The sequence below is a fragment of the Odontomachus brunneus genome, unplaced genomic scaffold (assembly GCF_010583005.1).
Source record: "Odontomachus brunneus isolate Ranch 3 - 2012 unplaced genomic scaffold, Obru_v1 Obru_scaffold_031, whole genome shotgun sequence".
NCBI classification, from domain to species: domain Eukaryota; kingdom Metazoa; phylum Arthropoda; class Insecta; order Hymenoptera; family Formicidae; genus Odontomachus; species Odontomachus brunneus.
In genome coordinates, this window is record NW_022639481.1 from 2135454 (window position 1) to 2148526 (window position 13073).

General features: G+C 38.4%; 1 protein-coding gene across 2 annotated transcripts in view; it reads left to right on the forward strand.

Annotated features, from left to right (window-relative positions):
• The first annotated feature begins 8615 nt into the window (after positions 1–8615).
• LOC116843258 (unconventional myosin-XV) overlaps positions 8616–13073 on the forward strand; it is a 37469-nt gene continuing 33011 nt past the window's right edge. For both annotated transcript variants that reach the window (XM_032813531.1, XM_032813532.1), the window contains exons 1-2: positions 8616–8967; positions 12698–12782. In XM_032813531.1, the coding sequence (XP_032669422.1) occupies positions 12762–12782 (21 nt within the window). In that variant the 5' untranslated portion in view covers positions 8616–8967; positions 12698–12761. The remainder of the gene's footprint in view (positions 8968–12697; positions 12783–13073) is intronic.

Below are 13073 nucleotides of genomic sequence, written 5' to 3' on the forward strand. Positions count from 1 at the left end.
AACGCTCATTGTATTCTAGTCACGTGCGTAAAACGTGCGTCGGAGTTTCAGGATGTCAAATGCCCGCGTTTAGTCATAAAATCTGAGCGAAGAAGTAAAACGATGGCGATAAAAAACGTACGCAGTATCTAATGTATAAAGCTGAGCCTAGTTTATTTTATTGGTGGAAAGTACTTATGATAATCGCACAGAATAATTATGTCTAAAAGATAGAGAATAATATATTTAAATAAGTAGAGAATATAAATCATCAAGTACGATATAAACATGAATGATAGTTTGTGATAAGACAGAATTAAGTAAGTGATAGTTCTGTTAGTCGGTATACGCTTCTTTGTAATTATTATTTTGATAGCACTGTCATTATTTAATGTATTGAGCAAACTAGCACAATTTATATCTGAGTATACAAAAGAAAAATAATAATTATTATATATAATAGTATATGTGTGTATATATGTATATATGTATTATGTAAAATGTATATATGTATTATGTGAAATAATTTTTACTAATATATGTACATAATATATTGGATTACGACAAAGATATTTATGTGTGTATTTTGGTATAATTATAGCACAGACATCATATGACTATAACATATATTATATGTTACGAAATATTATTTCCTCCTCTCTTTGAAAGACGGTCTTAGAAAGAAAAAATTTTGCGTACGATACAGGTTTTCTACCGAAACTGTACGAGGCGAAGCCTCAGTTATTTTCGCGTACATCCAGATATCGTTTCCGCATCACGTCTCTGCTATTCGCTTCGGTTCACCTGGAAATAAATATGTACCCCTTATCGTTTCTGGCCAACCGATCAAAGAGCAACGATCCTGGAAGTATCGCATTGGGTTCGACGAGGGATGGGCGGCAAAAATGTTCGCAGAAGCTACGCCTTCGATTAATGATACGTGAGGAATAAGTGCGAGGCATTTTGAAGTAGGATATGTGTATGTGTGTGTACAATAAGTAGCTTCATATACTCGAAATTATTATAAGAAAAACGATAAACATCGAGATTATTAACACTAGATTTACGTCTAGATTTATTTAGGGATCCGTCAATTTGACGGGTTTCGGATTTCACGAGCAAAATTACAGAAACTATTATTATTATTTTCTAACAATTTTTGTTGACTTTTATTAATGGAATGATACGAATATATATCCAAATTATTCATTTATTCCTCAGAGTTCTAATTTTTAAATTCTCTATATCGTATATCTATTTCTCCGGAATTATCTATTATCCATCTTATCTATTTCTCCGGTTTACCTATTACCCATCAAATTGACCGTCAAATTGTCCCGTAAATCTAGTGTTAAACACAGGATTTACACACAAAACGATTACTACAATTAAAAATAGTTTTAAAAACTGTAAGAATTTTAATTGTAGACACATATACTTTATTTCTCATATTTTTAACAACATCATTAAACAACAACTCTCTAAAAATTTTGGAAAACAAAGGAAAGATTTTTCTTCAAAATACCTTTAAAATATCTAAAATTTCGACGTGTTTCAATACGTTGATAGCATGTTTGTATAAGTTGTAGGCTCGACTTATCTCTCTCTTGTTTATTTTTTTAATTCTTGAAGGAGAGATCGATTGATCGGCCGTTTACCAATGTTAAACACTTACACGAGTCATTCGTAAATACAGATAGAGGGATTAATTATTGGTCGACTATAAGCCAACTGAGTTTAAATGTCGAATCGGGGTTTCCCGAATCGCGTGCAGCGCGTGATTTGTGGCGAACGCTTAGAGGACGAAATTGCGCTGCGCGACGAAGCAGGATCGACTCCACGCTGAGGTGATTAGACGTTATTGATGCTGCGAGAGCTCGAACGACACGGTGAACGTCCCGCCAATGAGGTAACTAAATCATCCCGAATACCACTCCGCACGAAATGGGAAATCCCCGTCGAATCTTTTTCTGCCTGTGAATTGATAAAACGACAGAGACTTTATTTATACAGGGCGATGAGATAGCATAATTGCATAAAGCAAGGTTAAATTATTTTACAATGAGTTGTAAAAAAAGAGGAAAGAGAAAATGAATTCTTCAATGATTGCTGATTTTCATTTCATTTGGAATTTTATATAAGATCACATATTAGCTTATGTGCACATGTATATGTAACATGTTAAAGTAAATATATGATAATATGATTTTTTACATTGAAACAACAATATAAAATAAAAATTACTCAAAATATGTCGAATATCTTTTTAAATTTATATATGCACGTTTTACGGATTGGCCAGAGATGCTTGAATCGCTAGAGACTCTCAGATCCACTACTTTTTCTTGCATTAAACGGATATTTATCTCGCTGACGTCGTCGCCGATGCTTCCGTCGTTATTTCATCGTTATTTCGTCGTCGTTTCCGGCACATGCTTAAGCGAGAATTACGAGCGGCGCGTCGCGTTAGCGATCCTCATCCTTCTTTCGCGCTATAAACCATCCGAATGAAGTTATGAACGGGAATTATAAGTACTTGCCGAGTAATGTATGTTACTTCTTGAAGAGCGTGAAATATAAAGTAACGCGAACGCGCATTGCTTTAAATAAATTTCACCTTTGATGATTTACAGTCGAAAGATATCGAGCAACGATTAAGAATACTCGGTGAAAGATAATGTTTCCAGACGCGTTGCACATGTTACGGCATTTCCCTACGACGAAAAGCCAATTAAATATATTTTTATTCAATATTCTCTATATTTATTTTTAAAGTTTTTCTTGCTGTATACACACCAAACTAAATCAAGTCAGGACATAGAAAACGGAACCTTTGGCGTTATTTTAAAGAAGAGGGAATGTCAACATAAAATACTGCGCTATAAATACAAACGCATTACGCAGGACGAAGGCGTGAAGCGTGATCTCGATTCAGATAGATCGTTCGAGTGCAATGATGCCGGAGGGCTCGGAAGACGATCGAGAGAATCCGCCGCTCTCCGCCACGGATCGATCGAAATTAATCGAGCTCTCGCGCTGGGGTGCCGCCGGCCGAGATTTCTGACGATTTAATTCCAGGCCGAGTTTCCATCGTCGCGCTGTGAACAGCCGTGGAATCTCTCATTCGATTCCGTCTGGTCGCTGCTAGGCACGTTCGATCCCAGCAAGTCGAGGACGCCGCAGCGACCATTAGTAATCGAATTAATTAGGCGAATCGGTAGCGGCACGATGCAGTTACAATTAATCCGCGACGCCGTTCTGCGTGCTGTAATTAAGGACGTTTGCGACGTTCGCGGACATCGTTTATCCCTTTGGCCTTTAACGCGAAACCCCTTGACCATTTTTTATCACACACGTGTACACACACAATTTTACGCAAAGAAAATGTCTTGGGATTTAAAAATTGAGACCCAGCCCTCGATTTCCCGAAACAATTATGAATTTTGACCAGATATAAACATGTTTTAAACATGCGAAACCCGAAGTTCTCTCAATATTTTCTCTTCATTTTACTTTAAAATTGAATAAAATACATTGACTTTTCAAATAATTTCATTATTTAATTAAATTTTCAAGAAAATGTTTCAAAAATATTTTATTTTATTAAAACAATAGTTAGTAAAATAAAATACTATAAAAAAACATATCAACTTTACCGATTGAAAAAGAGAGCGCTAGTTTCTATAATGTTTCTATTTTTATTATAGGCGAAGAATTTCCAGGTTTGAGGCAAGAATGGAGTCCCAGTTGGTGTTGTATATGAAATAACCAATTTGGGACAAATTTGAGACAAATTTGGGTATTTTAGTCAGAATCCATGTTACATTTAGGAAAATTTTTGGAAATTTCTATGAGGATCTGCACTTTCTCTTCAATTGCACTCAATATATTGTTCTAATGTAACCATATTGTTATACATTAAGTTTACATTTTATACATATTTAATATGATAATATATATATATATATAAAATTATTATTATTATTTTTTTGTGCATATAGATGGAATTACATAAGTAATAATTGTTTAACAGCAAAATGAAACATGCGTGTTTATTGCAGGATTAGAAGAGAAATCAAAGTGGAACGATCGAGGAAATTAGCAATCATCGCACAAAAGGATCATTATTCAATCGCTCGTCCTCAAGACCTTTGCTGGAAATTGATACGTGTACACACGCAGATCGCAATGAAATGAAAACGAATGGCGGAAACGGGGCGAGTAACGTGAGGCTGACAAAATTAAAATAACGATTTGATTTACGGGCGAACTTTCCCACGGTCTTCGCCGAACGCAAACTTCGAACTTTTTCCTCTCTCTTCTCGTCATCGTCGGAAGGACGACAAGGAGGTGGCCCGCCCGCTCACCCTGGCACCCTCTCGGCCGCCGTTCTTTATTCAAAGTTGTAATAACGTTTGGCAGATGTTTCTGATATAGTGGCGCTTTATTCCGCGAACTTTTATCGAGTCAATTTAAGTTGCGGCGAGGGACTACAGTGTTTGTAGAAGGGCCAAGCCGCCTCCTCCCCCGCTTGTCGCCCCTCTCCAATTCCCTTTTCTCTTTCTGTCGGAATTTCTCCTTCCTTTTTTCCTTTTTCTCTCTCTCTCTCTCTTTTTTCTATGTCGAACTTGCCGCGCATATTCATTCTGCAGGAATCTTGCGAGTCGCGGGACGGAATTGAGATAAAGTGAGAGCGGCCGCGTGGGAGCGCAACGAAAAATAGATAAAACAGGCGGATGAGTAAATTGGTTAACTTCAAAAGAGAGCAGCGCACTCTCATCGTCCAAGAATTTCGAAAATTTTGCAAGTTTCTGTGCAATTTACTTGATTTTGTTGCTTCACTTCTCTGTATGCTCCGGATAATGCGAGGAACAGAAAAAGAACTTGTATATATAAATTTACATTCTTCATTGTTGATCAACAGTGAATGGAAATATTACAAAGAGAGTTGAGAAAAATCATTTGGCGATACAAACGTAAAAAATATATTTCAAACTGAGAAAAATAATTGACAACTAATAAAACAACACTTCTTATGCAACATAAAAAACATCTTCCAACGATTGGAAAGATCGCAACATAAATTCCGAAGTATGTATGTATATATACATATTACACGACACGCATATAAGAGACTAGTATACGCGATGACTGTGTAGCGCGGCAATATAAGTTTATTTCAGCTCACGTGCGAATCCAATCCAAGCATGATTTTCCATTTGAAATCGAGCGTATATCAAAAGTCGAGCCGTCTCATCCATATCAATCGAAGGAGAGTATCGTGTCGCCTTGGAATTACAAGAACGTTGCCATAGAAAAATCCTTGTTCGATATCCTGGGCACACGTTCAACACCTATCTCCTCGTTCAGTTCTATAATTTTCCTCTACTCATTGGTCGTGTTCGCGGCCTTATACACACCGTTAAAATAGCGTAAATAATTGCCATCTCTCATATAATTGCAGGACATCCCATAATCCCTACAGTATCACGCTCCGAAGTAACGCATTTCACGCTCCGAAGACACTAATTCTCCAAAAGAATATCCAAGCACAAATCACATGACAATTTTAGAGTCCATTGCGCTCTACCGGACACTAAAGGGGCTCTACCATTCTCTTCGCCGTGGTAGTTGTTAGTTTGAAACGTACGAGATATTTTCTGATAATAAAGATTGAAGTTACATTGTTGTTGAGACAGAATCGAATTTAGGTTGACTGAAGAATAAATTGTGTTGTTAGATACTTATTTCTGATCAGTTCATAGTCAATACACACGTAGCTCAACGTATTTAAATGCAAATCATTTTGTTTGCGGAGGTTACTCATATCATTTAGCGACTGAGTGTAATTCGGTGTTGATTTTATCGCACACTCGAGTAACATATGCTCGTCCGTCGCGGCCACTTACGCAACACTTGAAAAGCTACCGATAAAAAAATCATATCTCACCCTTTATCGTGGCCGATGACTCCGCCAAGAGCTATGTGACGTTCTACCCCGATTACGATTTAATAAAATACAACTGGCAAGTATCACTTTTTTATAATGCGAGGATTATAAAAAATTATGTAAATATTAACAATAGAAATTAATAAAAATCATCTATAAGAAAAAATCTTTCAAAGAATTGAAGAAGAAAATTGGTACATTTAGTTCATATTTTGCATAAAATTTTCATTAAGAAATGTAATAAAAAGCATTATATATATATATATATTATATATATCAATTGATGTAATTTTCGGAAGTACTCGAAAAAACAAACGACTTGCTGCACTTGAATGCACTAATGTGACATCTTATGGACTCTTGACAGTATCATGAGGGAAACCTACCTTCAGACGTTAAATGCTGTCATTTTATCGCCTTCAGCAACACAATAAACGTATACCTCGACTGAAGCTTAGTTATCTTCCGCTGGTAAAGTAACAGCATGTTATTCGCTTTATCCAGCAGAAATATAGTAGCTTCCACTCTTATCTTCATATCGTTATTCGTACAATTCGCCTTATCTATTGTACATAACATCTTTCCGCAATATTACAAATAATTTTCTTTCGTAAATACATTACACAAGTTGGAACTATCATATTTGTCATTTAATAGCGTCTGGTATAGTAAATTTGAATTATAAACCGTGATATAAATGAAAGCACGTGCTGAGTCGTTTTCTTGTCAAAGAGGAAATCTCACCGCTGATCGTTGCCATGGAGGAATTATTCCGGTTGCCGAAGGCTGTCGCGTATCCTTCGCTCGTGAAATCGAAGGAATGGTGAATGGAAATCTATAGTACATTGCTCGCATATTTGCGATATTACGGTGCGGTCGCATTACTGAGCGGTAGACAAAGTCCATGGAATCTATCAGTAGTCGTCGATTAAATCTTGGAATAGATAATCAATTATTGAACTCTAATTATTTTAAAAGCATTTATGTTAATATCTAAAGGATTCATGCAGTTGAATAGAGGAACAAAAACATCATAAGATGAATTGAATCATATGTCCATGTTATGTTTATCTTCCTTTGTATGTCAACAACTATTACATACTATTCGATTTAGTATTTAGAAATCCTGTACATATATGTTTACAAATCTTCTGCTTGCCTCTCTTAGTAGTAGCGTACTAAACGAATATGTAAATAATGTCGTTATAACTTTTATTGTGTCGACGTGATAGAATTAGTGGAACGCATGTTCCATTACCCATTTCCCACATTCCCATCACGTCCACGGCAAAGCGGACTCGATTTAATTTAGTCGCCACGTGATCAGGAATATCTTTGTAGAGATAACGGCGCCGCAACTCGTTTGTTATATCTGTTAGATCAGTTAATTAACCTCGACAATAAATACTTCACGCATCGAGAATACGAAATAATTTAAAATAAGAAGCACAAGACAAGACTTCAAAAATCGCAAAAATTAAAAAAATTATGCAAAATGTGAGTCAAACTTCTAATGTAAAAATAGGTAAAAAAATTCAATTAATATTCTTTCGTAAATCTCTATAAAAATATTCAGACAAACTTGAGTGTGATTAAATAATATTAATGAATAAAAAATTTATTTACAGACAACGTTCTGCTTTCTTGATCTTTATTTTTCTATCATCAATCGCCATGTTTCAATATTTCCGTATTGAAAGCAATCTAATATTTACGAGCCGTAACTTTCTCTTTTGATCGTTAAAAATTCTATTAATTTTATTGACATGTGGTCGAGACCCGGTCATCACGAAAGTGACACTGGAGCTGCCTAAAATTATAGAAAGGGGTCTTATGTCGGACCCCGACGACAATAGCTGTCGATTAGATGACCTCTTTGAGGGGTTCTGGTGACCGCCTTCCGTGAATTCTACTTGCACATCGTATTTGGAAAACGAAAACGCGCGGGCAAGAAATACGCACCTGCACATACCTGCAACGTGGCGTATGAAACGTGACGCGCGCCGACCCAAACAGAATGTATTTTAAGGAATCCTCAGTGGGCCAAACGTGAGATTTCTCCTGTCTACTTCTCAGCTCTTCCTTATTGAATACGTTTGTCGGTGAATAAATTAACAATGACGAGTATATTACATTGACATTATTTGACGTATGTATATTACCTTAGCATTTCGTTATTAACATTATAGTAATACCATTAATATGCATGTCCCCGATATACTAATCCTCCTTTATATTTTTTATTTATTTATTATTCATATTTGAATAAGAAAAGTGAATGATAATAGCCGAATTATTTATAACTATTTATCCACAATATTTTTATTTCAATTTATGATTGTTTCACCCAACGTTTTAACATGCTAACATAGTACTTACTTAAATGCATAGCGAAGTAATCATGAAATTAAAAAATGAATATATTTTATTGTTTATTTATATAATCTCCTAACCTCATGCAATGTTATGCAGGATCCATGCACGATAGGTACGTTGCTGCCGGTCTGAAGACTACAGGCTGTTTCAAACCGTGAAATCTTCAGCGACCACGGTCGGATTGTAAGCTGCCTTCAGGTTATACCTGGTACCACCTGTAATCTGCGCGCGTGTGTAACGGTACACACGCCGCGTACGGTGGCTCCTCATAGTGGCAGTAGGTGCTATCTTCCTCTTAGGCGAGGTCGAGCAGCCGCATACCACGATCTGGAATCGCGTCGTGGAAGCAGTTGGTGCTCGATCGTCCGCAACGCTCGAATCGAGAAATTGTAATCGCGAGCACGGAACGGATCCGCGATCCGCACGCGATTTCAGAGCGGTTCGCGAAGCAGTGTGATCGCGAAGTGTGATTTATTGTCGCGTAGATAGCCGCTACACAATCCTCCTGCTGCCATCCGCGACCTTGTACCGCGCAGAAAACTCGTGGACCCTACACCCCCTTGACTGAAGATTCGTCTCTCTTCTGGCCGATCATTTCAACTGGTTCGTCTTAGGATTCTGGTCTCTCTCAGAATATTGGCGACACGTCCACGACGTCAGAGGTAAGCCCCGAGCGCGAGAAGCGGCCTGAGAAAGTCGAAGCGTGGATGCCATCACGATCGATCTCTCCTGCACAAGCGATATCGAAGATTCCGGAGACATCGATGCCCACACAGGCGATATCGTGAAGATGCGCTCCGTGTATTCGCGTATGATCCTTCTCGTAATGGATATATTGATGTGTAGTGCACTGATAAAGTCGAAATTGCCTCTTATAATCGGTCTCCATCAAATTTTCTACTCGTATAAAGTGTTTTGAATGGAGAAAGGGAATTTGAAAAACGTGAAAACTCTCGGTGCTCTTCTACGCGCGGCATAAGTTGATTTCCTCTGAATTATCGATGTGTTTGTTGACAAAAATTGCATTAAGTTTATCTGCTACATATATCATCAGAAATCGCGAGTCTTATGTCAAATACAATACAGGGTTGAGGAGGTGAAAATGATTAGATACTTTATAAATTTCGGACTATTTTCTTTTCTTATAAATACGGGACAAATGACGTCTCACGTAGCTGGAATACTTTCTAAGCTTTCAAGACTCTAAAATGGATCTTATCGTAAATAAGTTGTGTAGAATTTTGAGTGTCTCTAATTGAGATAAGTGGCAAGAACTTTAGTTTCTTGTTCAAATACCTGTTTTGAGGAACGGATGAAGGTTAAGTCAACACTCAACCGGACATTTCTTACGCGTCAGGACCTCACCAAACCAGTTGAGAGTCGAGAAATTTAGCTCGAGTTCTAGCCTTGCAGCTCGGAGCTCATGTCGCCGGTGAGCGTTGGTCGCGCAATGAGAAGTACGAGAAGTAACGAGAAACAGTTAGATTAATGTTATAACAGATACAGATCGTGGAAAGGAAAAAAAGAAGTCGTACGTGCAGATTTCCGCGGAATGTCACGACGCAACGGGATATGAAACCCGATAAGACTCAAACACCGTGAAGGATCCGTCCATTTCGCAAATGTCGAGACAAAGTTCATGCGCGCTCAGCTTTAAAATGGCGCGTTGCAGCGCGCGACACTTGGACTGATGCACGATTAGGCGAAAGTATTCAAGGACAACGCGTCCATCTGTGACTGTCACCGTGGAAGACGACGTCCCCGTTAACCGTGCTCATTCATGTCCCGGAAATTTCAAGCGAAAAAATGGATGTAGCATGTCGAATTTGTGTAACTGTAAGAAGCCTCGTGTAAAATCTCCCGTTTAGCGATTTTACAATACTTTTTCCTCGTACAGTAATTTCCGCTAGTGGTGATTGCACGATGGAAACCGTTAGAAATTCCGATGCTATAAACTTCACACTTTAAAGGCATTGTAGTGTTACTAATACGAAAAATGACAGGCGGAAATGAATGATCCGGGGAAACGCGGCGCGATCGCACGCGAGAGGCTCGCCATGGCGTTACACGAAAGTCCGATTGTGAATGATACGGAACGGATAATAAAAACTCCAGGAGAAAGTGCTTCCTAAAAGCTGCTTTCTTATCGGCGGGGCTGGTTGCGCTTGGATTTCGCGCAAAAGCCGCGCCCTGTTCGAAACAGCACTGCTGTGTTGATCGAACGCAATCTGGATCGCAGTGACTTTGAAATGATCCGGTCGTACGAGTGACAGGACAGCGCGCGCGATTAATCCGCCGGCTAACTCTTGTTTCAAAAGGCGCGAGAGAGGTGCGATTATGAATTACATAAGATCCTTGTATCACCGCAGCCGGGCTACTGCTTTCTCTGTCTGACCTGGATAACTTGCATCGTGAAGCCTCTATTCTCTCGTCGCCATTAACGTTCGCTGTGAGGATATTGAAGGGGAGAACGAGAGAGAGAGAGAGAGAGAGAACGGCAGAACAAAAATATTTACTATATACTTTGGGGTTTTATTGCACTCCCTCTCTCTCACAAATCACATAACGAAACCATCTACGTATATGTTAACCTTCAGACGTACGGGAGCCAGTACAGCTTGAGGCTAGCTGAAAGATGAGACAGTTTATTTAAAAAAATATTTGCGTTAATTATATGTATAATTTCATTTAATATAGGTCCAACTTAGAAAGTAAGTTTCTTCCAAATACAATAATTCTTCTTCCATGATTCTAATGTAATGTTTGACCAAAAGTAATAATTTAATTATAAATTATTTCAATTTCTTTCTTTACAGTAAAAGAACTGTTTCGAGTAGCTTGCATTCATTGATACTGTAGCGTTTCCGTCCGTTCAGTTTGACTTATTTCGACCTGATCTGATCCTCGTTTTTGGGTATCTTTTGTGCAAGACTCGTCTGCGGTGCTAAATACATTCATTCTGACAGAAAAAACGAGGATGACGCACGACGCGGATAATGCGCCGGCAAAACCGGTCAGCCATTTCGTCGTTTTCCGGTAAGTCGAACTCGCCGAGGAAGCCGGCGATAGGAGACAGCGCGGTAACGGACAATGAACAATCGACGGTGTCGAAAGACCAAATCGGCCACCGTCGCCATTGTCTCCCCGTGTTCCTCGTTCTGTCAAACGTGGCCTACGCGTTCTCCTCGCTCGCAGCGAGCGCGCGGCGCAGATCGAGGGTGACTAACCAAATTAGCATAAAATTGCGAAATGCATTCCGCGGTGAGCACGCGGAGAAGGACGCCGCTTGCTACTTTTACTGGAAGGTTTATCCGCGAGATTTATCCACGCAGAGCGCCGCATTCGATGCGCGCGAGTATACGTTCACTCACACGCTGCAATGTGCAGGGCCGGGTGATGAGTTTGTGGAACTGGCTTTTCTGACAGAACATAATGATTCTAAGCTCTGTCTTAGATTTTAAGATGAATAAACTTTAGATGCAAATATTTAAAGAAATTACAGTATAATGATGATAGAAATATAAGAAATAATGGTATCAATTAATTAAAAAATTGTATGAATAAAAATATGGTACCTAATAAGGTAAGGACTACGTCAATTATGAAACGATATGGACAACGGGATTCGTTTAATGTGCCACACGATAACGGTGCAATTTATTATATGCGCAGCTTATATTTTAATATGCATTGGAAAATGTACGTTTCTTTTCACGTAGCTTATGACAATGGAATGGTGCCGTGTGCGGCGGAAAGTACAATATAATATGTCTGTGGATATCTTGTGTACGTGTCATAAAAGTATAGATACACGCGTGGTTGAGAGCGTGTATATCTCGATCTTGCGAAGTTAAATACTTATTGCGACACTTCCCATATTTCCGAACGTGCAATTATGATCGATATCATACCATGCTCGCACACTAATATTTCTTCAAATACAGGATAGAATAACTAACACTGCACATGTAACAGTGTTAGTGTTAGCTGAATTCCTGCAATAGTTAGATTTTTCTTATCTCCGTAAGAACTTCAATGAGTTTAAAGATTTTCTTGTATCACGATTAGGTATGAGTAAGTAAACATATACACATAAGTGTCGTCATAACAAAGAGTTTGAAACATGTCATCGATATTCTTCCGACTGTGCCGGAAGTTGCGAGAATCAAAAGGGACAATTGGTCGCTGGTCGATGCTCTTTCCGTTATATGCGATCGGCATATCATTTCTTGGTAGATGCGCAAGCCATGACTTTGGCATTGAGAATTGATAAACAATTCGTATCCAAATAAAGTCTGTTGTTGTAAAATAAACTAAGAATGAAAGCTCGACATACTTTTGATGGTTGTGTCTTATGCAAATAATAATCAGTCGAATTTCTTTCTGTTTCAGAACAAGCCGATTGTGCAAAATGCCGGATACTTTCACACGGAGGTCGATTTAACGTCGCTTCAAGATGTATACCGAGTGGCAAAAGGTGAGTTGATGTTACTTCTATTTCAGCATAAACTGAGTACTATCTGTACACAAATATCTGTTCAATATCTAAATTCGCGAATGCGCTTCAAATACTCGTGCCACTCGAAGCAGCCAAGTACCCTGTTATCCGGAACCAGAAATTGCTGGTAATATCCTAATACCATTTGCCATCTGTAATTGACTTTTTGGCAATTGATTTATTTATGGATGACATACTACGAATGAACAAAACTTCTTATGAGTGAAAACCTTAATAACGAAGAGATTGATACGAAGAGATAATTAAAAA